Source organism: Myiozetetes cayanensis, unplaced genomic scaffold (genome assembly GCF_022539395.1).
Source record: "Myiozetetes cayanensis isolate MyiCay16 unplaced genomic scaffold, myiCay2020 scf3, whole genome shotgun sequence".
Classification (NCBI taxonomy): domain Eukaryota; kingdom Metazoa; phylum Chordata; class Aves; order Passeriformes; family Tyrannidae; genus Myiozetetes; species Myiozetetes cayanensis.
This window is the reverse complement of record NW_026087521.1, coordinates 28,693,356-28,720,596: the sequence shown is the minus strand read 5'-3', so window position 1 is coordinate 28,720,596 and position 27,241 is coordinate 28,693,356. Positions and strand designations below refer to the sequence as shown.

The following is a 27,241-nucleotide window of genomic DNA, read 5'->3' as shown; positions in this document are numbered from 1 at the left end:
GGTTTATATAGAACTGCATATTTATCTAACCCTGTAACCTCTTTCAGCTTAGGCTGTAGAGGTCACTTACACAGACCAGTAGCTGGCTTCAAAGCTGATAGATGAAAAAAAGTGACAGCAATGTATCCTTCCTTACCCTCTCAGCTTGCCCACTCCAATTACTCTCATATTTACTGACTTCTGGGCTCACTCACATTTCATTTTTCCTCTCTTTGATGATACAGACATCCTGGCTCCATCTGTCATAGGGTTAAATAACCATCTCGGATTTCAGTAGATTCTATGAACTGCAAAATAGAGCCCTGAACCAATGAAGATTTTCAAGAGTCTTTTTTTTTTTTTTTAATGGTCCCTTCCAAGCTAAAGGCAAGCAGAGTTTAACCTGAGTTTCAAGCAGAATCACATTTATTTTATAAAAGTTACAAATAGTAAGTGTTCTCTGCTTTTTAAAAACGTATAATCACAAAATACTATTCTAGGAAAAGGAAGTCAAAGAATGATTTAACTTCTGTAGAGTATTATCCATTATTGCTTAAAATATGGAAATATGTGTACTTTAGGAAACACCATAAATCTGATAATGTGTTTGGCTACTGAGGTATTCTAAAGGCCTACAGAAGGCAACGCTCTCTAAGAGATGTTCACTACAAAAAGTCTGATGAGCTAGGATATGTGTCTCTAAAACCATCTACTCACCTTAATTATATTCTACTGTTTCTACTCATTAGGCACTTTCCCATCAGTCTAACTTTTCATTCATTAAGCGACATAACAGTTGAGATACCCCAGTACAGACACTGATGCTCTTAGCTCTGTAATACAGACATCGTGCCATCCATCCAGATCTTGATACTCAAATTCCACTTAAGTGTATACACACCATTTTCAACCATGAACTGTGAGATTACCACATCATAAACACTTTTGGAACAGAGAAAGAAATTTTCAACGAATCTGAGGGCATAATTTATAAACTGTTTTCCAGGATTTTTTTATTAAAGATAAATTATATTCCTGCCCAAGACACTAAGTAACATGAGCCTCATTGCCAGTCAGTGCCATTTTTTTTGCTATCACCAACAGTAACTGAGTCAAAGGCCGCTGGCTATGCAAGCAAAACGCACTGCCCATGCAGATGTTGGCCACCTCAAACTTTTGCAGTGCATCCTACACCATGGCTAGGGATGCAGAATGGCAGGCCATTTGGCTTTTTCCCTTCTCCTATAATTTTTGTCAATGGTATCAGTAAAACATCAGCCTTAATATATAAAACATATCTTTGTCACTGCTCATCGCTCTCCAGTTATCACCATACAAAATTCCCTTACATATTGACCAAGTAGACTACTTTAATACCAGTATCTGCAGTCAGGCTTTTAGGAGTAAGTTTAAGAGCCATTATGTATATTAAATAATTTTGGCACATTAGGCACAGCAGAATGTAAAGTATAATTTGTGTGCAGCCTTCCCAGCTCAAGGAAGTCAGTGTGCCTGTTTTGTCTGAAATAGGTTTTGGACACTACTAAAACAACACAAAACAGGAACCTCATCCAGAAAGACAAATTGAAACAAAACCAAAACCTCAAAAACAAACAGAACAATACCAAAACACTCAGAAGATGATATCTTCATCAACAAGTCTTAAAAAGTCATTTTATCAAACATGCCAGATAAGGAAAAAACACGAAAACATGTTAATACTTTTAGTAACACCCAAACAGAGAAAATGTATTGATATTATTTTAGTCAACTTAAAAAAACAAGCAAACATCCACCTAGACATCCTGTCAGGTTAACTAGGAAAAACTAAGTCTTTGGGACTGGAAACAGTAGCCTACAGAAAACACATTTGTTTCAAGGTTATCATAGGGTTACAAAAAGAAAACAGACATTTGGGCTTGACCGTGATCACACAGTCGAGGCAGAGCTGGGGCAGGAAGCCTGGCTGTTGCAGTAGGATATCAGGCTCTTGAGCAGATACACCCTGGGTAGCAGCTTTGACTGCTCATGAGTGTGATTTGACCAAAACCTCACCAAATGCAAAATGCTCCCATAAGAACTGCACTGACTGAAGCCAAAGGACCATCAAGCTCCTGGTCCATTATGCAGCTGACAAGTATCCAGAGCCAATGGAAGAAGGTCAGTGCAGAGCAAATGTACCTTCCCTGGTAAGCTCTCCCAGCTTCTACCAGGAAGAGACTCTGTGTTGTTTACTGCCTTTGAGGCTGTTTTACTCCATTAATCTGTTACTTTGTTTTACAATTATATCAAATGAAATGAAATGTACTAAGTAATTTATCATGATGGTTTTAATAAAACGTGAGAATGAAATTTTAGCTACATTATAGCCAAAGCCTTTGGCGCTTGTGTGATAAAGTTTTACAGTTCTGTACAGAACTTCAAGGTCTTCAATCACAAAACAGATTAAATGGCTCAACACAGCAACGTAGTGTGGGGTAATGGAATAATTTGGCACCACAGGGAAAAAAGCATACAAAAAATGGATTTGGATAATATTGTGCTGACAAAACTAGAATTCTGGATCCAATTATGACTAATCCTTATATTTATGAGTTATTTAGGCTTTATTTATAGAAGGTAATTTCCAAGACTGTGCTTCTCCCTCCGTAGAAGCACTAGTTTAATACTGAGTTTGAAGAAAACTCATCTTTCTAGACTACTAGAAAAATGCTGCCCTAAACCCACTGCTCAAAGGCAAAGTAAAAGAAGAAATATTGCCATCACCTTCAACACAAGCTGATTCTATAGACAGAGAATTGCAAAGTGCTTTCTATTAATGACAAAGTTGTCTCCAGTAAGGCAGGAGTGCTCACAGCAGCTTCCTTTCTCCAGAAATGCTGTAGCTGAAATATAGATAGCGACATGGAGAAAATCAGAGATCTGATTTTCAACTCCAGGTACACAAAATGCCAGCTGTAACTTTCCAGGTAACATCTGATACTGCATACACAGCCAAACAAACTCCAAACTCTCCTCAGGCTTTCCTTACCAAAACCCAGTCATCCTGTTTCATTCTGCTGCAGGATTACTGGGAAACATTTCATATTACTTACTATAAGGCTAGAAAATTTTTTGTCAAAATACAAATATGCATCAGAGACTAAATTTTGCATGTCAAAACACAAATTCAATCACTACTGACATAAACAGGAGTAATCCACACTCTCCTTTCAGACTGATTACAGTCACATCTGTCAATTTAAATGTAATGGTCTGGAAATTGCTGAAAGTTGGGTTTGTGGTTTTTTTTTTCCTCCTCAATAAAGTTAATTTTCAAGTAATATTTCTAGTGTGTCTTTAGATCCTTTATGCAATCCAATATGAGATAAATGATGAGATACCAACTCTAGTAGCAATTATTTGAGTCTGAAATATACCACTAACTATTCCAGAGGTTTAATTGGTACACACTGGAATAGTACTTTTTTTCATTTAAGGCAGAGAAACTCTTTAATAGAAAAAAAAGTTTGTAGGCTTCCCTGTTGACTACAAGGGGTTATCTTTACTTCTAAGTCATGAAATAGGAACTGTCATATTAGAAATAAAGGCAATCTACACGCATATTTGGATGAAATCAAAGGCATTTCAACAGAAAAAACAAATAACTTCCTTTTTTATGCTAACTAGGAACTTAAATCACATTCCTAAGCATAGACAGCTACAAGATGTAAAATATTACAGCATATTTCTTTTTTTTCTTTATCATAAAATCTATCAAGATATTAAGATAATGCCGTTATGATTTTTTTTTGTGTGTTATCTTCGGTTTTTTAAAATGTTTAGTTAAAAAGAATGCAGTCAGTCAAACTTTTGACCCAGCAATGTGGTGCAGTTAATTAAAGTTAACCCAAAACCAAAAGCATCAAAGTATATATTTCATTACTGTATTGCAAGATCCTTACTGTGACAAAGAAATGCCAAGATCCTGATGAATGGCTGCCACTCTTCCAGAGATAGAAGAGAGGCTGAAAATGTTTTATCTGTGCTCTCTGGTAGAGGCAGATTAAGGAAAGGGTGGATAATAACCTTTCATATTAGTCTCAAACATAGGATTCACTCTATTGGGCTCCATGCTGTATTATTGCTTCATTCCAGGCTATTGTCTATTCTCATGACATTTATAAAAAAGGAAAACAAATTTCAGACATATGATTTTTGGCAGGACAAATGTGTCATTAATAGCCTTCTAAATGGTTCACAACATTGTAAATCATTTCACTAAGTTGCAATTATAAAAGTCAACAAACACGTTCTGAATGGTATCTACATGTAATAGGTTGATACCATCTTGTTTTTCAAGTATTTTAATAAAAACCTTTTCTCTCACTATTTTAGTTAATATAGAGAGGTATGGCTTAATCACAGTAGGTGAAAATTTTTATAAACTAATCACAAGTGAAATACAAATTTCACATTAAAATAAAGAATTGCATCTATTTTTCTTTCTGATCTGTAAAGAGGATCTGAAAAGATTTTTCTATGCACTATTATTTGCTAGGTTTCTTTACCTTAAATATAGCAGCTCTTTTCTGACCTGTTTTGCTCAATGACCTTCTTAGAAACAACTGTGAAAATATAATGTATTCAGATTCAATTTTTGAAGAGGTCGTTTGGTTTGTTTGTGGGGTTTTTTGAACTTCCAGAAATCTTCACTATTTTAATTAAAATCCAGTTAGTTCAAATTCTGGATAACCAGACAAAAATGAAAAGGTAGAGGTTATAAAAACATTTCTTTCAAATGAAAATTGAGGAAAGTCTACAACAGTTCCAATCTTCCAATACACAGGAGCAAGAAACAGATATTATTTACAAATGGAAAACAGACATACATGCTTACCTGTGAATAGAAATTTCTACTTCACGATCAATCTTCTAAAGGGAGCAAAGAGATCAGTCCTGTGATTGTCCTTCTTCTTAAACTAAATCTTTTTACCTTTAAGGTAGTATATCATTACTAGATCATTTGCATTGATGCTTGGGGTCCTGATTTTTGCAAAGCAAACTTATGGAAATATTTAATACTGAGCTTGTTCATGTCTTAATACTGTAATTACACTTCTCTGGTCTTAAAAGCTATGCATGTATTTGTAGAAGATTAGAGAGAAGTATACCAACAAACAGGACAAGTAAGCACAGAGTGAAGTCTCACAGCAGCCACAATCAATGTCAAAACTCTTGTTCTTGTTTGCAGAGAATTAATTTAATCAATAAGCAGTACCATGTTTTATGTTGAACAGTTTTCACAGTGATTTCACATAAGAGATCCACAAACGTAAATATATATATACACATATATACACATATTATAATATACTCTATGCATACACAGAATATTATAATTATGCACCCTCAAGGGTCTGTATTGGGACCAGTACTGTTTAATGTCTTCATCAGTGACATGGATTGAGTGCATCCTCAGCAAGTTTGCTGATGACAGCAACCTGTATGGTGCAGCTAACACACCAGAGGGAAGGGATGTCACCCAGGGGACCTTCATAGGCTTGAGAGGTGGACCTGTGCAAACCTCATGAAATTCAACACCTGGGTCAGGGTAATCCCAAGCACAAGTACAGGCTGGGCAGAGAAGGGGCCCTGAGGAGAAGGACTTGGGTTCCTGGTTGATGAGAAGCAGGCAAAGCTAAGGGCAGCAGGCAGCAGCTGACTGCACAGCCCTGGAGATAAGCACTTCAGGGCTTCCTCTGAAAAATGAGAGCTAGTATTTAAAGATGGCATAAATGGTATAGCCCCAACAACTGGCAACACTTTCCAGGAGCAGCTGATCAGTAGGACTCTTCTATATTGCACAACAACATGTAAATGAGGACTAATTGCAGGCTAGCCATGTAGGTTAGATGCTGCAGGTACTGGCCCCAAAAACCCAGCTAAGGGCTCTGACATGGCAGGCTAATGGAGCTTGAGGGAAGGCAGCTGACATCCTGCCTCATCAGCACTAGTTCTCCCACCTTGCTCTCCAAAACATCCTTTTGATTAAAACACATTCATTAACCCATTTCTTATCCAGGAACAAATTTTATTCACTGAATGACTAAACAGCAGAGCTTTGCTTTTCAGATTTTTGGATGGCCACACTCAGAGAAGCCAATTGTTGCCTAATTTTCAAAGGACCCCTAGTACCTGAAACTAACCTTTGCCATTGTCAGTCAGTGCTGGCCTACATTAGCTTTCCAGGAAATATATGTAAATGAAGATGCTCAGCTTGATTAAGCATTAAAACTATTATTAAGTGTTATTATCTAGATTTCCCATGCTCTTATAATATTTTCAAATTTATAATTAACCATGAGCCAATATTAAACAGCTGGACTAGAAACACCTGCATCAATGCAAGGATATTTTCTGACAGGATCAACAACAGTAATTAAGCTAATTAAACATCACCAACAGCTAACATTATTGAATAAAGTAAACCAAAAAAGAGGAGGTAGGGAGACAGCTTTGCATTGTGGGCAAGTCACAATCTTGATGAATTAGTCATGCACCATGGCCTGTAGATCTTGCTTCTGAAAACTGTCTGTATTCTTTAAAAACAAAACACATGAAGTGAAAGCTCTGATCTGACACAAAGATCAGCAATACTTAATCAGTAGTTGAGTTGTAGGAAGGCATAAGTTATAGCACTGCCTCCCAAGCAGTTTCATCATTTCCATGAGTAGATTTAGCAGGTGAGCCATAGTCCGCACCTGAGCATGAGACCATAGCAATCATCTTTTGGTTCTCACAGCTGCCACACAACACATGTCTCTATATGAACAGCATGACTCAAAAATTATCAGGAACTAAGTGAAACAAAGTCTTAAGCTCACAGAAGATAAGATGATGTCAAGAATTATACTCATTAATTAACTACATAAAAGGTGCTGATAAGACTGGAGAATGCCTGCTCTCCTCCAAACTCTGCTGCACAGTCCTAGCTACCATCTCCTGCCCTGTTCTTCACATCAGGAGCATGACCACCTGCCTCTTCCTACTGACCTTACTGAGAGCAGCTCATGGTTTCAGTCACCCAGCCCTTGACATTTAAAGCCTTCTCTAAAAGTCTTATCAAACAGAAGCAAAAAAATACATGAAAAATAAGAACAGATAAGAATGGTTACTTTCAGATGACTGTGGCCACCAACTCAGAGCTGAATGCTTCCACACCAAGAACACGAGAAAAAATGCCAGATGCAGGGGGAGTGAAAAAATAGGGTTAGTTTCCAGGAGATGAAGGGTAATACAATCAAAGTGACAATATTTTTTTAGCTCAACTAACTGCCATTAACACGCAGTGATCTGGGCGCTGTGTGAAAAACAGAAGTGATTACAGATGTGCAAGAAGGAAGCAAAGTTTTCAAAATATTTTCAGAGGGATTTTACAGAGAAATACTGAAACCATTTTCTTTATCCTCAAAATCAAGTAAGAAATATTTCCTACAGTAAGGTTTCATATAAAAGTATGAAGTAAAAAAGAATCAACACGGGTCTGTTCTTTGTATTTGTTCATGGTTTTCAATTAGTACAGAACATTTGTGTTTAACAGAATGACATAACTTGAGATAAAAATAAAAGAACTGACTGCTCTTTTTGAAAAAAAAAAAATAATTAACAAAAGCACAGAACAAATCTTTGACCTATTACGCAAATTGCTTGGAATTTTTTTTTTTAAACTTTAAAAGTAAATGCAAACATTTATGCCAGATTAATCAGTTCACAGGTGATTTTGGAAAACTATGTATGCACATATACATATAAATATCTATTTGTTGTATATTCACACATCATCATGGGCACAGAAATTGAAATATTTTAAATAAATGTTAAAATGTATCTGATTCATGTCAAGATACACACACTTGCAGCTGACTTCACTGTAGTTTGCCTTTCTGTACAAGTCCACAACAAAATTTACACAGACTCTCCAGAAAACTCTTCAAAGACCAGTAACCTCAGGAGAATACATGCACTTTCTGTAAATGGGCTTTGCACAGCCCTGGAACCAACTTGCTTTTCTGTGTGCAGCTCCCAGTAGTCAGATACAGATCTTCAGGGATTCCCTTCCTACTTTCAAGAAGGCATATTAAGACTAGTTTCGATTGCTCGAGCATACACTTAAGGTTTGTCAATACTACTACTCGGCCTAATCAACAGCTGCTGCTTCAGAGAAGCCATTTGCAAATGCAGATCACACAGATCCACGTACCACCTGTGCGTACCTACAGGCACTGTATTTACATTTGGTATCAATTTGTCTGCCCAGGCAGTAGCTTCTGAAAGCCAGAGGTCTTGTCATTTCACTGCAGACACAAAACACAGTCACAGAAACAGGGCAATGTAAGGTGCCAGTGCTGTGATCTGCCACACGGGCACACAGCACGGATATCAGGTTTTCCTCAACTGGACAAGAGGGAGAAGGGAGGATGGTAACCAGGAAAGAGGGAAGACACCATTTGGAGTACACGATCAGAGTAGGTCTCTTCCAACTGAAAACACTCTATTCTATTACAGTTTCTCACTCACAGCAGCTTTTATAGCTTAATCACTTCCAAATCTTCACAAGTAAAACAGTAGTTTGGGAAACTATGGTACTGCCTTCTGAACACAAAAAAGCAAAGTTCACAAATTCTAAAAATAAAATTTAAGTTCCATCCCAAAAGCACAGTTTTATCCAGAATGCACAGCTGAAAAACCATGTTAAAAAAAAACAAAAACAAAAAAAGACAAAAACCCAAAACAAAACACATAAACAAAAAGAAAACAAAAAACAAACAAACAAACAAAAACCTGGAAAAATCCATTTAATAGATAAAACTTCAGCTGTTCCTTTTATACTATCCTTTACTGCCTTACCTCCCAGCCCAATAATATCTTAACAATATAAAATAAAATGTTACACATCCTTCCGCTAAAACATACTTTAAGAAATCTATACTGAACATTAAATATTTGCAATTTTCTTTTATTCTGACTCATTTTTAGATTGTTAATTCATGCTTATACTTCACACTGGTGTTTCTGCTTTTGCTCCAAGTCTTCCCTGTTTTCTCTGTAGTACCACAGCATAGTAGGTAGATTCCAAGCCCAGTTTTGTACCTGAATTTATCTCTTCATACTTAAGTTGGTATTTTACATATTATGAACATGGAAACTGAGCTCCAATTTATAATAGTAAAATAAATAGATAATTCCAGAAGAACACAATATCAGAGCTATATGAAATGTGAGGTAAGAAGGAAACAAATTATATTCTTTCTACTTAAATTTTATTCATTCTTGAATAACACAAGATTCAGTAAGTTCTGGCTTTACAATGAAGAACTCTGTACAAAGAGAACCTTTTATCCCAACAAGCCAACCTCAAAGGCACTAAAAAGCAATAAAAAGATTTTGGTTCATATGAAAATTCCAAAAAGTTTACAATGTATTGGTAACGTTTTCTTCAGATCAATCTCATCCTAACTCAAATGTCACTAAGTTAAATATTTCAGGCTGAATTACCTGCCTTTGCTAAAAAATAGGTCCTTAACTAATCTTCAGTATTTGGAGAATGAGAAGATGTTAAGATCTTTATCAGTAGGCAATATGAACGCCAAGCACCCTGTGTGCTTTAGGTTCTCTAACACTATTTTTAGATTGGTATTTCTTTTTTCAGGGCTTTGTACACTGTTGAATACATGATCAGTAGTCAGAAAAGTAAACATGAAGCAGATAGCTTGGCACAGGCTGGTGAACATTACTTATTATTGTTCTCCTACTGGGTTATATGGATTCATTGTGGTTTGGCTAGTCACTAGTTGATAAAATGTACAATACGTGAATTCAGGGAAAACTCAACTCAACATTAGAAAAAAAGTAACACTGATGGCAGTGCTTGCAATTTATAGTTGGTCTCCACTGTTTTGTGGTTGTCCAGCATACAATTCTCTATCCACTCCATTAGCCTCCAGGGCTCATTCACCTCTAAGCTGCTGAATTAAAGGTAAAACTTGGCAACTGGATTGTAGAGTTCAGGCTTCTCCCAGAACAGATCTTTAATGGTTAAAAGCAGAACAGCCAGACAATAAGAACTCTGAGACAACAAGGTACTTATACAGTAAGTGACTGTGGTTAAGAAAGCACGAGGCGTTATCTTTTGGTTTTAAAGGATATAAAAACAGGGACAAATGCAAAGCAAGAAGTCAATAATGTACATGCACAATTCTTTATTTTGTACTGAAACTTCCCAAAGTACTTGTCAATGCCATCAGCAGAACAGTTGCAATGGACTGCAGGGCTGTGACTAACGGAAGACACAAATTTCAACAAGCAGATGAAAACTTCCCTTTTAAACTGTTCTGCTAAGACATTAACAGCACTGTCTGAACAGTTCACTCTCTGCAATGTGTTCTGAAATGTCACTGTGTTCTTTAATCTTAAAAATATTGTTCATGGTTTGTGCTAATTAAATGATAAAACTTCTGTATACAGTGATAAATACTGATTCTTTAGATTTCCATTACTTCATAGCAGGGAGGAAGGAAAAAATACCAAAAATCCCACACACTTAGTACAAGGGTACAGTATTCAAATGATTCAGAAAAGAAGGCTGAAAACAGTGGTCTACATTTAGTTAATGAGAAATTCTAGGAGTTCATTTTACTTTCTTACAGTTTCTTTTTACATTAAAGAAATAGAACTATTCCTCCTAGTTCCTCACACTCTTCCTGCTCCATTTTGAAATATAAATGAAAAATAGAAAAATCATTAAAAATACTTACTTAAAAATAAATTTTAAAGTATTTTGAATAGTTGAAAAAAAGGATTTCTGTATTTTTGAAAAATGTACTTATTCTCATGAGTATGTCTGCCACTCAAAAAAAAAAAAAAAAAAAGGGAAAAAAATTATAAGATGTCCTAGCAAGTGCATTATGGTTTTTAACACCATTCCCTTGGTCACTAGAAAGCAAATTTCTGTTTAAAAACTTCTCAGAAGTCAGTTTTCCATTTAACCACATCTTTAGAGCATGCTAAAAATCAGTTGTGCTGAGCACTTGGAGATTTCATGGAGACATTAAGAAAACAAGATGCAAGGGACACAAAGTGGAAGTCAGAAAGTGCTGCTCTACATCTGGCACTAGCATGAGGCATCTGATTTGGGGCTCTGAGCACTTCAGGGGAAGTGAAGGATTCAGATTTCTGGTCCAGATGCTGGATGTTGACCCACTCAAAAAATGCAATTAATCCATTCAAGGGCACAACAACCTGAAAGCTCCTGGAACATTTATTTTTTCAGGTCACAGTAGCAGCTACCATTCAGAGAAGGCTGGGGTACGTGCTGAAAAAGCTTGCTGACAGCATGAAGACCATATGGCCCTACATTTGCTGTGTGCCAAAGACTAGCCCAAATCAATCAGACTGTAACAGAGGAGTGTAGGGATCAAGATGTTTTAATTCATTCAAGACAGCAAATCCCTTCCATTTAAAATATCATGCCTTCTTTCCACAAGCTGCTGGAAGGACTGCAGTTATTTATCTGCTTGATCAGCATGCTTAAAGAAACAAATGCAAGATTGAAAGACTGTACTCAGAAACAGATGGGCAAGCCCTGAACCATGGGGTCCTTTAAACGCTGGATGCTCCAAATGGTGAAGAAAAGACACACGAAGTGAAAAAACTTCATACTCTATATCAACCCATTTCAGAATTTCTCCCACATTAGGTGACTACTTCTAGACACAGAGATTCATAATTTACCCAATTTTAAAGATGTTAAATAACTTGATAGGTTTTTGGAATACAGGTTTCCATATTTAAAAACCAAATAGAAACCAGCAGAATGTCCACAATTCTGAATTAATTTTTTTTCCTTTAATTTCTCCCTCCCCCCTTCCTATTTCCCAGTCTTGCTACTTGAAAGACAAATATTTTTCTCAAAGAAAAAAATATGTAAATCATATCCTGTAAATAGCATATATAAGCTTACTACATAAATAAAACAGCAGCCAAAAACCAGTGTTGAGTCATTCTGTGTTCCTTTCCTGTGGCAGCAGTGATTCAGTCAAGTTGTGTCTACATATAGTTGTAAATTTACATTAGATTTGCATTTCCAAACAAGACATATATTTACCAAAATGTCTGTGTATTAGTAATATATGTACTTTGATAAGTGTATTTGATTTTACTTAGCATAGTGTTTGATGATGGTTTGAAGAGACTACATCTGTTCTTGCCAATTTGAAAATCAGTTTTTCCATTACAGTATGGTTTTAAATGCAGCAGAATTTTGCATTTTGGCGAGAAGGTCCCAAATAAGAGCTCTTTTCTTTTTAACATTATCACTTCAATTTTCAAAGCATTTGGAAAGTACAGTGCTATACATGCTTCTTATTACTCCTATTCAAAAATTCTAAGGAGAAACATTCTCCTGTTCAACATACTGTTGCATTTCACAGCTTCTTAAAAAGTGGGTTATTAATTTTTTTAGTGAAGCCTTGAATAACTACTTTATTTTGGCATTTCTGCACTGGCAGGCACTAGTGCCTTTTTTTATTCAGCCTCCAATTATAGAGAACAGTGATTAGCTACTCCTTACAAATATAATTAGCTGATTAAGAAAAAGGGCAGAAGAAATCAAAGCTCTTGGAGCACATATCCCTGGATTGCAATAATCAGTTCAGTCCCTTAAGATAAAACACTGCATTCACACAACACATGTAAGCTGTCATCTCCTCTAACTGTGGAATTGTCTCAACCACAATAAAGAACAACCTTCATGAAAGGCTGAACAAGGTTCTTTTCACTTTATGAAAGTGCCAAGAGCTTCTGGGGTGCCAGAAACGTGCCATGGGAGGCATGGCTTTTTGCACATCCTTCAGTTCTAAGCCACAAACTCAGCACAGTCTCAGAATTTATCAGAGCTTTGCATAGCTGGGCTTAACATCAATTACTCCCACTAGCCTCCTTCATACGGTCCTCAAAGAGTTAGCTCTCCCTGATATATCCTAAAGTGCCCCCTGATGCTTCTACTCACTACATAACTGACAAGGTTAAGGAAAATAATTGGAAAAGGTCTTCCCTCCTCTCAAACCTTCTGTAGTTCACCATGTACCTGAGCTCCACAGCAACCATCAAGTCCACTATAATGGTAAGACAGACATAGTCCAAGACCAAGGCAATGGTACACAATCAATCAAGCCTAGTTGTCATGGAGATTTGGCTTGTAAGTAGATGAGAAAATGCTTTCTTCAGGACTGACTGAAGATCATGCCCAGAGCAAAGACCAAAGAGCAAGGGTTTTCACTGAAAAACCTTGCCACCTCCTGTAACAAATATAAAGATAGATTTCTATGACCTTGTCTTCCCTAACATAAACAGACACCGACATGTAAATATGTGTGTATGTAATTATTTGAAAAATTTCTAAACAAAACACTCCCCTGCATTAGCCCTTCTCTTCCTGGGAAAGGGATAAAAGCAGCAGCATTTGACAGATGTTAGTCAAATTGTTTAATGCATTCCTGAAAGTACTTATGAACACCTCTAAAGCATCATATGAAAAAAAATTTCCTCCAAACCTACTACTATAAAACTACATATAAAACTGCTTTGCTCCCACTGCTGGGCAAAATAGAAGCATGCTAAAGTCCTGTTGTTTTGCAAAGTTTACCTTAAAGTTTAAAAAAACCCAACCAAAACAACAAAACCCAAAAAACTCATAGAAAGGAAGAGAAAGATGACTTGCAGCAAAGTCAAGATCAAACAGGGCCTCTAGGATGATGCTGAGTTTCAACTTGCCAAATTTCCAACAAATTATACTTCAGGGTGAGAACAGACACTTTATAAAAGGAGATGGGTGTGAGCAGGCCTTCACATGGTGCCTAGGGATCTGCGGCCCATGGAAGCAATACCTGTTACGGGATCTTGCAGGTTCTTAGATCAGTCAGCTCTTGACGGGATAACCAAAATCCTTTCTACCTAACAGCACTGCTGAATTGCCAATTTGTCTACTGCCCAGTTCTGCAGATACAGTAGAGTTATCACAGTTCTGCTCCAGTACTGTTCCTCCTTATTTAGCTATCAGAGTTCAGGGCAGCGTGTACAGTTGATCCTATTTCACAGTTCAGTGATCCCTATTCCTACATCCCCTCCATTTCTCCCTCACTTCCTGTTTATGAGCAGGCACTGGACAGCACTGCCGCAGAAACATAAGGTTGGTGCTTTGTAATCTTTAATTGTGAAGTTTCCCGTTTTTCTTTTTCCTTGCATACTCCACTCTTCCCCTTCTGCTTCTACAGTGATCCATCTGTTGTAGAGATCCCCCACAACCAGAGCAAAACAGAAATATCTTGTTGGAGACATGGATTATGCACATTCATGTTCACACAAGATCCTGAAGCCTCTTCTATCATGCTTAAGCTAAGCCACCTAGACAAAGATCCATCATGGCAGAAGTAGCATAAAAACCCATCGTAACAGATGATTTTCACCACTTCCACTTTGCACGCTTTCTTGACTCCTTTCATGCTGGGTCACATTTCAGAAATGCTCACACACTGTTCCTTCTGCCCCATCTGCCCTGTGCCCCGTTCCAGCTACTGTCATATTCCAACCACATGTTTGGCATTTCTTCCCTTTTTTAGATAAAAGCACTGTGAGCATACATATTTCTACAAAAACAACACAGCATTATACTTGCACACGTGCCTGCTTTGTCTGTGAGAACACACCCAGATGAACACAGATGGGAAACGTTCCTACAGGCTCGTGCCTCTCTAGAGTTGCATTCACAGCAGGTTCTCAGCAGATAGAAAGTTCTCAGTTTATACCTCAGATTAAAAAAACCACCCCTTAGAAGCCAAGGTATTTTAAAATTTTTTCATGATGCTGCATTTCGCAAGTATCAAAGTAATATTTTGGCTGTTTATGAACATTAAGACCATTCAGTCAACTAAGGGATCAAATATTGAGTTTTCTGATCAGAAAATCTTAAGTCATTATTTGCTATTACACTATTAACACCCACTTCACCACTTACATATAATTTTGTTTTAGTTCTTCCTGTTCTTTGGACAGGAAGTATTTTGTGAAGTCTTAGTAAGATTTGCAAAAAAATATTATATATGGAAGTGTAATTATCTCAGAAGTCCATCCTCTAACATACCACAAAAAATACAGAAATTTTAGGTCACATAAAAACAGAAGTCTCATGTTTTCTGTTAAAAACACTGAATTGCTGGAATTTTAACTGCTTTTTGGAAGGAACCTAACCTGTTTTTCTAAACATAACATTTGCATTTCTGTTCAGTGAATAGAGAGCAACCCAGGCACCTCTAAAGACCTATAGCAAGTCCAGTCAAATTTAGGCTACTGATATCTGTGAACTCAAGCAATGAAATACAAAATTCAGAATCACATGATAACTACAGTGAGATGTCAACTTCCAAAACAGACAGTACCTTGAACACAGAGTTCCTTCACCTAGGTGAGATCCAGCCTGCATGGCCAATGTGGGCACCAGCAGCCAAAAACACCTTTTAGATAACGCAGCAGCTAGAATAAATATCAGGAGGAGGAAAACTGCTACTACTGGTATTTATTCAGTCAGGGAACCCCATCTTTCATATCTAGGGAAGCCAGAAATGCAAGTATCATTAAAGGAAATTTCACATAAGACCCAAGACTGTGCAAGGAAGAGGGAACTTCTAATGTTTTGTCACAAGCACTTACCTGGAAAAGGGCATGACCAGTATTCCAGACCCAGCTCCCTGGAATTAGTACCTATTTCACCACAGATTATCACTGGAAAATCCTCTCAATACACCTGCTGGCACCAAGCTCCATTTGAGGAGGATGGGCAGATGCTGGTCTAACACAGGAGAGCCTCTGCTTTAGTAACAAGGGCAGTTACCTGGATAGGTAAGCTCAAAATCCTTTGCAGGCAAGGCACAGACCGCCTGGGCAGGACAGACAGCTTTTTGTTAAGTAAAAAAGGTCACTGGGGGTAGTAGCTCATATTCAGTTGAAGTTATGCATACACCTGGTCTCACTTGATTTAAAAAATTTTTTTCAGAGAGATGAAATACTTCAGTTGTCCAAAAACCTACATTTTAACAAGTGAGGGAAAGGTGAAAAGATGCTATGGGCATTTCTAAGCCTATGGCATAACTAATTTATTATGCCAGGGATCTTTCAGATTAATTACGAGTTGTCTAATGATTGCAGGTGCCAAAACTGGCTACCTGCAACATAACATTATGAATTTGTGACAGATTTAAAGAATATAGCTAAGGCTACTTTGTGCATATTTAGATACGCTGAAATCCACACCATTAAAATTAGCTATATTAAGTTTTCTTAGCTACCACACAGATCTTACTGGCCACATCTGGTGCAGCTTTGGTTCAAAGTCATCCCAAATCTTCTAGCTCTGATCCCAGCAAGACATTTTAAAACTCACTACTTCTGCAGACATAATCTGACAGTGGAGATTCTTAGCCAAATAAACATGACTAGTATCAAAGATTTTGCTTGAGCAACATAGTGAGTGTAATGACAGAAACACGCAGAAGATAAAACACCACGAGGCTGACACACAGCACAGTCAGCAGTCTGGCAATAGTTTAAAAAGTTTCTATGTAGGCGCTTAGCAGATGTAAGTTATTCTGCCAGGATAAGCCTCAAGACTTCATCTTTATTGAAACTGGCTTTGCTGACATGGGCTTGAAAGCCATTGTGCAAGTACTCTCAAAAAAAAGTGAAAAGAACAAAGGGAAACATGGAATAAGGGGTGAAGTCTTATTTATTATCTACTTATGGAGCTCAGGCTGAATAAACAAAATATACATTGTCATGATATGTATGTGCATGCATCTCATTTTTCAAAGACAAAGATCCCAGATTAAAAATGTTTTCCTTTCCCTTCTTCTTCAACATCCCTGCTTCTAGCCATCAAATTAATTAGAATCAACTGCCTAAAATGCAGAAGGGCATTTCACTTGAGAGTAAAAGAACAGAAGCCTTTTCCTTGCAGTGCAAAGAACAGAAAAACATGAGCCTCCCAGACAATGATGTACTTACAGTTCCACATATGAATATTTTGTCTTCAGCCTGAGCCCTTTTTATTTGCACACAAGGTGCAATAGGTGTAATAGGATTCCTGCAAGTACATATCACCAAAGTGTTGTTTGTGCACACTGCTATCCCAGGGCAGCTTTACACTGCACAAACAATTTTTTCACAGAGGAGTTCACTTTGAATAAAGAGGATAATGTTGTTCTTCAGCAGAACAGTGAAAATGATCAGTGAGGGTCCTGTGACCATGTCCTGTGAAGAGCTGCAGCCCCTTGACACAGGGTAACTGGGGCTGTCACACTTCACCTCACCCTGTCACCCTCACCCTACCACCAACCCTGCCAACTCACAGGCATTTGTTTCAGCTTTCAGGTCCTCAAGCACAAAATACGCTCACCTGAGAGTAAAGCCCAAATAAACACCGACCTTTTTCAAATGTAAGTCTCAGAGGCTCTATGGTCTAGGCACATTGATCTCAAAACCCTCCACTAACTCAAATCATTTGCATGGCATTTTTACACTTAAATACCTTTAAGAAAGAAATCTGATTTCTCTCGTTGGCACCCTTCCAAATACTGTAACAATTATTTGGCCATGTTGCTGCCATAGATAATGACATATATAATATGAAAGGCAACACTCCTCATGTTTGCCAGCCTTGGCTCACAATTCCAGCTGCCAGTGCCATATGACTGTGAAATCCATTTGCTGCACTAGGTTACCCACAAGATGGTCATCTGAAATGTGCATAACTCACTGTAGTCAACCACATGCAGTTAATAATTGTTAAACATGTGATAAACCACTGAAACAAATTACCTTCTTATTTAGCAACATGCCTTGAGATGAGATTTGTTCCTGATTTAATGGGATAGTTCTATTCATTATCCCAGAAGATACACATTGCTAGAAACACCCTGGCCATCACACTCTCAAACAAATGACTTAAGCTATTAAAGGCTCTTTGAACAATGTCACTTTCTTCTGCTCTTGATTATTGAAGAATGGTCTCATAAAATAACACCCATTAGATCAGATCACCAAATAAGTAAAAAGCAAGCAATAATAATGTCCCACTTGCTATCAACTTCTCACCAAAACTCATATTCCATAAATCTGCCAACTTTTTTGAAACAGCTACAACATACAGATTATTTTCTCACAGCAAAAGCTTTCATACTGATCTTTCACAACCAAACACAGCAGTGCTCTCAGGGCATCCTACTGCAAGAAGACATTGCTAGCTATGCATGGGCAATGAAAAATTCAATGTTCTGACTCCAGCTGCTTCCTATATCTAGCATGGAGGAATAATTACTTTTTTGCATTTCATTTAGAAAGTCTTAATGTTATTATTTCTCCTCCTCTTTTTATTTTGGTCCAAGAAATTTTGGAACACTGAAACATTTAGTAAAGTATTTGGCCTAACCCTGAACACTTAAATGTTTGTCTGAATACAAAACATTATACACAAAGCTGTTGCATATTAATATGGCAAAAAGGGTGCTCCATTCAGATCTCTATGAATACTTATACTAGACTGGACCTATAGTTTCACATAGGACTGAAATCTGTTTCAGTGTGATTTTATGCAGCCAGAATTTTTCAACAGATAAAAATCAAGAATCAGTTATGGTGGCATTTGACCTCACGCTTAATAAATGCTGGTTTGTGACTTTGTTCTTCCTTTCTCCAAAACCACTCAATTTTATCTTAAAAATCAAGCCACTATAAAAGCACAATAAAATAAGGCAGGAAGTGTTGAGCAAATGCATGAAACTATATAGCTGATCAGTCTCTAAAAAAAGCCCCAAACCAATGTGCTAAGTGAAATAGTAATGTCAGAAGAAAATAGATTTTATCAGCATAAGGCTGCTGTTACAAAAAAAAAAAAAAAAAAAAAGCAGAGGTGAAAGCTTTTGAATACCTTGGGGAGATAAAGAGTTATGCTGCAAGTTCAGTTCTGCTCAGCCCACTTGGTTTCTACTAGAGATGTATGTATCTTACAGCTAAGAGCATAACCTTTATTTTTCCAAGAAAACATATTAATTTGGTTTCACATACTGCTCTAGGCTCCCAACATTTAGCATAATGTCAGCATTCAAACAGTCTTAGCTTATCTTTCTAGTCCTTAACAGCTATATAACACACAAAACCAGCTGCAGCTCTCTGCATTTGTCTTGTAATCCACTTGGTTCATGTGTCTTTTTTCAAAAACCTGTTCAACTGGCAAGTTCACATCATACCTCTAAGCCTCCCCTAAACTCCCAAGGCTGGAATGACGCAGCCTAAACAAACCAAGCAGCACTGGTATGTGCTGCCACTCAGAGTTGCATCAGAGCTGTAATGTGAAATGCCGTTTTGACAGCACCCTAAGGAGCCTGTTTCAGTCACTGTTTGAAACTGTTCCCTTGAGTCTTCTTACAGGCCTAGTTACAGTTACACATGTAGGCTAGATAGCAACCTATTCTTCTGACTGAGTTACTGATTTTTTTTTTAATTGTTTATAGTTATTTTATGGGAAAAACTGCACAAAATGCAGGAAGAAAATAAAATTTCCATGCTAGCATATTACATGACCATGAATGAGATATATTGGCCTTGGGGAGAACAATAGATCTCCTGATCATACAGCAGAAAATATTCTAATTCTTCTAATGGCTTAAGAAGTTTCACAGCAATGCTCACCAGCATTGCTTCTATGCCGTGTCTCAGAGTCACGACAGTAATAGTTCTTACAGGGGACAAACTCAGTTCCACTAAACCTGTGAATTTCCAGTCATTTGCTTGCCTTCTTTCTCAACTTAGTGAAAAGAAATCCAAAATGCCTCTCCTGCTTGCTGCTTAAGTGTCAACACCTTTTGTTTTGCTTAGATCAGCTTAATCCCCAAACCGATAACAACAGATTTATTTCTTGTTGGAAAAACCTATCTTGTGTCTCCAATTCTAAGAAATTTTCAAGCACTTCAGTGTACAAGAATCATGCTCAGACAGAGCAAAAGAAGAAAATGACAACATACTTAGTATAAAACCCATCAAATCCTTTATTAATCTGATAATATGACAGACTAATCCACTGGTGTGGGGTTTTTTTCTTACCTCAATAATCTTGTCATGAATTTGCAAGCCTTCTGCTTTGTCTGCAGGTCCATTTTCCAAAATCTTTGACACATAAATTCCCTGAGTAGATTCTTCCCGATTGTTCTGTACCAGGCAATAGGGGAGTTGTAAAAAGGGCCACATTAGTGCAAGAAATGAAATGGTACTGAAATCAGCAACAATGAAAAATATAAATCCATCTCACTTTTCCAGTTAAGGATTAAGCTTCTTGGGATTTTTTTTTCAACTTGCTTAACACAAAGTAGTCATTAATCAAAAGGACAGAAGTAATGAACTATTTCAGCAATTTTTATAAGATTATCCATTTACTTCCGGTTATTTTAGTCTAAATGAGACACAGGGTGCAGTGGTAATCCGATCCCCGCTAAAATACTTAAAGCAAACTTCAAACATTACAGAAGCCAGTGTCTAGCACATAAAGGCACGGGGGAAGATACTCATAAAAATGGAGGCACAAGTGTTTCTCTCAGGAGGGATAGGGCTCCTGCTGTACTGCTGCTTACAAACTTTCTTACTGCATTTGAAAATAAAGTTTCAAGGAGGAAAATTGCATTAGTCAGCTGGCATGTAACAGTGATAGGATTTAGTTGGAACTGGTTAACCTCATAAATCCTATTCACATGGGAGACTGAGAACTTGCTCAAGTATAAAATCCATACAGATCAGCTATGGACAAAAAAAGAACCCATTTGCAGTTGATCTCTAGACATCACTGAAGTACAACTCATAGAAGGTCAAATTAAAAAAAGACAAGTTATTTACCACAGCTGAAACAATATAACTGATGTTGTACATACTGAAATTATTTTATTCCACCAAATGATAGTTAAAAGTAATTTTAAATAGTTATTTAACTATTATATAACCTAGAAAGCAATAAATGAAGTATCTTTTTCCAGATCATTTATGCTTTAGATAGCAGTTTATATGATGTTTATTTTCCTTCTGTGACTGGTTGAATCCCTGACCAACAGCACAGTTCATATGTGGACAGGTTATAAGGTCTAGGTCCTATACACTCCTGGGCAAAATATTTTAATAGATACTTTGCATATGTGGCAACAGTCCTATGGAGACTCAACTCAGGTAGATTTCAGGTCAACAAACATTTGTTCAATACAACGTTAGTCAAGACTGACTTCATAAATTCCTCTTCTTGCCTCCCTTGTCACAGCGACTCATAGGTGTCAGGTCAGAAGTAAAAGGGAAACATATAAACAGTTCCCACAATATTTTGAAATTATGAATAAGCAGACCTTCACTGACTTCCCATTTAAGTAGCGGGAAATGTAACTCCAATAAAAGAAGCATAATAGCCATTAATGAAAATTAAGGAAGGACATAGTTTGTTTTCAACTTAAGAAAACAAAAAGCTAGATTACAGCACCTTCACCCACACCCACTGTGTTTCTTTTCATCAGCAATTTCACTGGCTTTTTCAAGGGCAATTTATGATCTGTTAAGAAACAAGGGTATTTCAGAATGGCTTGTGGTTCCCACTGGTTGTATGTGCTGGTACCCACCACTACTGACAGGCAAACAGCACAAGGCATACTGAGCTCCATCACCATATCACAGAGCCTAGAGGCTGTGCAGCAGCTGTGCCTATAGCACACACCTCCCTCCAGCCTGGCTTTGACATGGTGTCCTCAGGGGAAAGTCTTCCCAGCTGGACAGAGCAGGGACCCAGCACAGCAGCTCTGCTCCCTTAGAATAATGAACCAACTCCCAGAAACAGACTTATGAGGAGCAAGTCCCTTTCTGACAAACTAAAAGACAGACCTGTGATGAATTGTTCCTTTCCTCTCCTCTTCCCTTCAGGTAGAAGGTAAACAGTGGGGAAGCCTATTATGGACTGAAATGAAACACAGCCAACAGAAAGGACATTCCCCAAGTCACTAAGAGTCACCTGATTTCCAATGGGAAAAACCTTTATTGTACTTATAAAAGACAAACAACATGTGACGAAGGAACACATCCCCACATAAGTGAGTAATATAAAGACATGAATGACTGTTCTGCCCTTCTGCTGCAAGAGCCAACACTTCACCAAAAAGCACTTTTCCCTTGAATGTACAGAGCACCTTCATGTACTCTTTCTGTCTTGTTATTAAACAACTCCTGTTCCAGTATTTAAGTTTTTGAGCAGAATTTTGTATTTTCAATATTCTGAGTCAACTCAAGCATTTTTTTTCCTGTCCTATCCTTTAGCTCCAGATACACTGAGTGAGATCTTATACTGATAACTGAGAAATGCCAATCAAACACCTGTGATATTCACATTTATCAAAATACGTACAAAACAGAAAAGAACTTCTAAATTGAACTTCGAAGACTCAAAAACACCAGAGACCCATCGCTGCCTAACATCCCCACCAATTTCTCTATCTCCAAATATGAGTGTTAATGGAAATCCATGACCATTTCCTTCTCCCCAGTCAGCAGCTCTCTCAACAAACAGTGCTATGAACCTTTATATATTTACCAATTACTCCTTAAACTTCCAGAATATTAATTCAAAAAGCCTTTTTGTAATATATAAAACTGTTGCAGTATGCACTGTCAACATCTAAGTACTTTAAAGCAGCTCAGTTGCCATCCCAAGTAAACTGAACACATGCTCCCATTTCCCTGAAGTTTCCCTATAGATGTAAATAACAGAAGTCTGGATTTTATTACTGGTATACCCAAAATATGAATATAATCAACTTGTAGCCACTTGTTGTCTCAACCTTCCTCTGGAAAATCTAAGAAATTCTTGCTTTGGACTTACAGCACCAACATCTGGTAAGTACTGGTCTTCATATTTACCCACAGGGAACAGTAATTCTACAGTGGACTCTGGCTAATGGGAACAGACTGTTTGGCACCACTAAATATAGCTTTAGAGCAAAAGATTGTCAAACTAATATACAGGGTGCCACTCCATTTCTCAATAATAGCTGTAGGCTACAATTCTTCCACTTAACAAGAACCTGATCAGCACATAATTATTATCAAGCCTTTTTAATCAACTACTAATTTTCCAGTTTAACAGGTTTCTTTACCCTTCATATGCAATGATAGTCCTGATTCATGCTTTTGGAAAGATGAAAAAGAAAAAAAGAACTAGCATATTCATGTGCATATTCTAGGTGGGAGTTAGTGATCCTTATGCATATTTTATGATTTGCAGTGAACTTTTCAAACCTCAGCTGATGAGACTGGATTGATTTAAGATACAGCATCAAACAAAACTGTTTCAATTCACATACAAAAATTGAAAGCAGGCCTGCCAAAGCAGGACATGTGCTCAAAGTATCTGAGTTACACAAACAAATTTTCTTCTTTACATGAAAAAAAACCAAACCAACAAGCTGTTTCACAAAATTCCAACGGCCTAATCCTGCAACAATGACTCTTATAAGTAGTCCCAGAGATTTTCATTGAACAGTTTGCATGAATACATATTACTCACATGGGAACTGAGTGCAGATAATCCAAAGTTTTAGAGCAAAACCACTGTGAACACCTTTCCTGAAAATAGGAATAATCCAATTCTCACAAGATTATGTCTTCCAAAAAATGACGCCAACTACACCTGATAATATACAGTTCTTCTATCTACGGAGCTGATTCCATACTTACTGTCATCAAAAGTAACTCCAATTACTCACAGTGTATATAATAAAAGAAAGTATGGTCAAAATCACCTACAGTTACTTTTCTCATTACCTGATTGGGTCGTCCTCCTATAATATTGAATCCCAAAGTATCATTTTCTCTGTGTAGCATGATCATTAATGGCTTGGGTTCGCCTCCCTAAGAAGGAAGAAGTGAAATATTGTTAGAGAACACATTCTCATAAAGAAGTTCTTGAATGAGAGCACTAATTTGCAAAAGATTTTTAGCTGGAGAATATATAAGATAAGGCTTAAGTGAAAATTAGGCTGAAAAGACTTGGCCCTGGAAAGAAAAGCAAACAAATAAAACAAAGGAAAAAGTCACGTGTCACCAATAAGTTAACAGGTAACACCTGATTACCTTCAATTATCTTCAGATTATCTTCAGCTGAACAGAAAAAAGTGCAGGGTTTTGGTGCAAGGAATACTCAGCACCACTGAAAAAAGTCAGAGTTCCAAATGTCTGGAAGTTTCTATAAATACAAAATTCCTGTACGTGTCAACATTTCAAACTTGAAACATAGAGGTTAAAATGCACAACATAATAGTTTTCAGACCGGGAAGCCTTATCAGTACACATTTCATAGCAACTTTCATGGAAGATAGATAGAGAAAATGAAACCCAACTCTTCAGCCCAAACTTTGACTTCTCTCCAAAAAGTAAGCATCCAAAATCACATCTGTAAAATGTAGGGTTTTTTCTGAAGAAGGTTTCAAATATAAAGCAAACACTCAAAAGCACAAATGGAGTCAAAGTTAAAAATTAAGAAGAGCAAGGTTTTCTTTCCATGGACTAGGTAAATAATTTTCTTAATATTTGGAGGCTTTAGCACAGCAAGTTACCTTACGCTGAAGCCCATAGTTAATTAAAACTTTGACAGTGACATATTATATCGCCGCATGACACATTTGAATTTAATGAAGTCTATTTTTACTTTATTGGTAGTTTTCCTCCCAAATTCCTGTTTTATTCATTCCCCTGCTCTGAGCGGTGGGGGATGCGCGAGCGACAGTACCGACAGCGACACCTCCTGGCAGCGCTCAGAAACAGCGGATGCTCCTCCGCTGCCCAGGAGTGATGCTCCACGCCTATCCCCACACCTGCCATCTCCTTCCTGAAAGTCCAGTCATCTGTCCTCCCTTCTTCAGCCACCACTTTCCTTGCTCATCCCACACTTCTCAACAGTCACTGCTGCCCCACTTCACGTGACCTTATCCCACGTGCCAAGAGATGAAGCAAATGTATGAGCAGACCCCTCAGATCCACCAACCTAAACCTCATGGATTTGCTAACAAAAATACACTAAAAATAAACAAATAAATATTCAAGTCTTCAAACACAAAGTTTCCCTGTGTTTCTAGGCATATAGGTGTCCTGCAGATAACGTCTCTTTCCCGCTTCCTACATAGCAGTCAGATGCCCAGCACACCACATTGCTTCAGGCATGAGTTTAGCTTCTTTCTATCGAGATTTCGCTTCTCGGCATCCGTGAAGATTTGGGTAAAAACAAAACTCCTTGTATTAAACACTCCTCACCACAGCTGCAACCATCATTGCCTGAGCCTGCAGTGTGAGCTTCCAGTCAGGAGTTAACACTTAAAACCAACCAGCTCCATCACAGCGAGTGAAGCCAGCTCACTGGTACCCTTGGATGGTTTGTTTCACCTAAAGGAAGCGAGTTGGTCTTTAAGCAATGCCCTTAGACCTGAGAGGAGCACACAGCACTACTCCGGCCTCTGCTATCAAGGGCATCACTCTATTCCGCCGTACGATAGAGGTTTGCTGTCCTTTCACCATCGTTTCCAAAGTTTACAGGAATTTCACACTCCATTTTTTTAAGGGTAAATTTTCAACTGGTCAAATAAAAGTTAAAAACCATCTCCACGCCCCTGAGCTGCCGCCAGTCCCAGATGGAGCAAACTGAGCAGGAAAGCAACCCCTGCGAGGCAGGGCAGCCTGATGGGGGACACCCTGCCCGTCGGAACCGGGACCCGTCTGCCAGCCCAGGAGAGAAGCCATCTCCCCTCCCGCCCGCTCCCCTCCCCTCCTCCCCGGCGAACAAGCGCTCCGTCACTGCAGCTGCCAAGCACTGCTGGGCTCACCACAGTTCAAGGTTTCGGCCACCGCAAGGTGTCGGAAAAAGGACCGACAAGAAGCGTATCCCCGGTGGGGGCTGGCGGCTCCGTCTCCCCGAAGGCGGTAAGGGACGAGAAGTGGCGGCTCGCACCGCCCGGGAGATGCGCAGCAGGATCAGGCTGGGTCCCGGCACCGACTGCCGTGGTGGTGACTGCCAGCCCCCGGGGACTGCCAGCGCCCGCACCATCACTCGGGCAGGTCGCTCACAAGTCGGACACCGAGAAAGCAGGTTCGAGGGGAGCACAACTAGAGAGCGCAAGCCGGTGCGCAGTGCCTCGCCGACCCTGGCCACAGCACTCACCTTGCCAGGCTGGCTGCCCGCCAGGTCCCGGGCAATGCTGCTGATGTGGCTCATGTACTGCCCGAACTTCGCCTGGTACCGCCGCGCCGTCAGCTGCACCTCGCTCTGCAGCGCCGACAGCTGCGCCAGCAGCGACTTCTCCCTCCTGCTCCAGCGCAGGGCCTCCCTCTTCAGCTCGGGACCCGGCTTGGGGGCGCCGCCGCCCCGCAGCTGCCCCGCCGCGCTGCCCCCCGAGCGGCCGGGGTGGGGCCCGGCCGGGGGCTGCGGTTCGGCGGGGCCGGGCGGCCCGTAGCGACACGCCGCGAGGTGGGCGGGCAGCTCCCGCAGCCGCACGGTTCGGCCACAGCCCCGTGGGCTGTAATCGCACTTGACCTCCAGCTTCTGGACGAGGCTGCGGAGGGGCAGGACGGGGCGCAGCTCGGCGGCCGCCAGCGGCCGGCAGCGCAGCGGGCAGCGGCGGCGCCGCGCCGCCCAGGGCAGCAGGCAGCCGGCACAGAAGACGTGCCCGCACGGCGTGGACAGCGGCTCCTCCAGCACACGCCTGCACAGCCCGCACTGCAGCTCCGCCGCCACCGGCCCCGCAAACCGCGACGTGTCGAAGCCCATGGCCCAGCCCGGCCCCGCGAAACTTTCGGCTCCCCGGCCCGGCCCCGGCGCCGCTGGAGCCGCTCCTCGCGGGCGGGCGGGCGGTGAGGGGCGGGCGGAGGAGCGGGGCCGCGCCGGGGTAGGCGGGTGGCAGCGCCGAGACGGAGACACCAGCAGCTGCCCCCACCCTCTCGCATTAGCTCGCCCTCGCCGGCGCTACCGCCCCACGCCCAGCCCCGGCACCACCTCCGCCCTCCCGGAGCATCCTCGCTGCGCGGCTGGGTGAGGGACCGAGGCGCGAGAACCCGTCGCCATCCTGCTTGCCCACACCGCCCTCCCCTCTGCGGGTACTGTCCCGGAGGGTCACTC

General features: G+C 39.6%; 1 protein-coding gene across 1 annotated transcript in view; it reads right to left on the bottom strand.

Annotated features, from left to right (window-relative positions):
• Positions 1 to 26,893, bottom strand: part of PDZRN4 (PDZ domain containing ring finger 4) — a 231,546-nt gene extending 204,653 nt beyond the window's left edge. Inside the window, exons 1-3 of the mRNA XM_050325400.1 lie at positions 26,288 to 26,893; positions 23,902 to 23,988; positions 20,167 to 20,271 (exon numbers count right to left, since the gene is read on the bottom strand). Of these exons, the coding sequence (XP_050181357.1) occupies positions 20,167 to 20,271; positions 23,902 to 23,988; positions 26,288 to 26,893 (798 nt within the window). The remainder of the gene's footprint in view (positions 1 to 20,166; positions 20,272 to 23,901; positions 23,989 to 26,287) is intronic.
• Between the last annotated feature and the right edge of the window lie 348 nt (positions 26,894 to 27,241).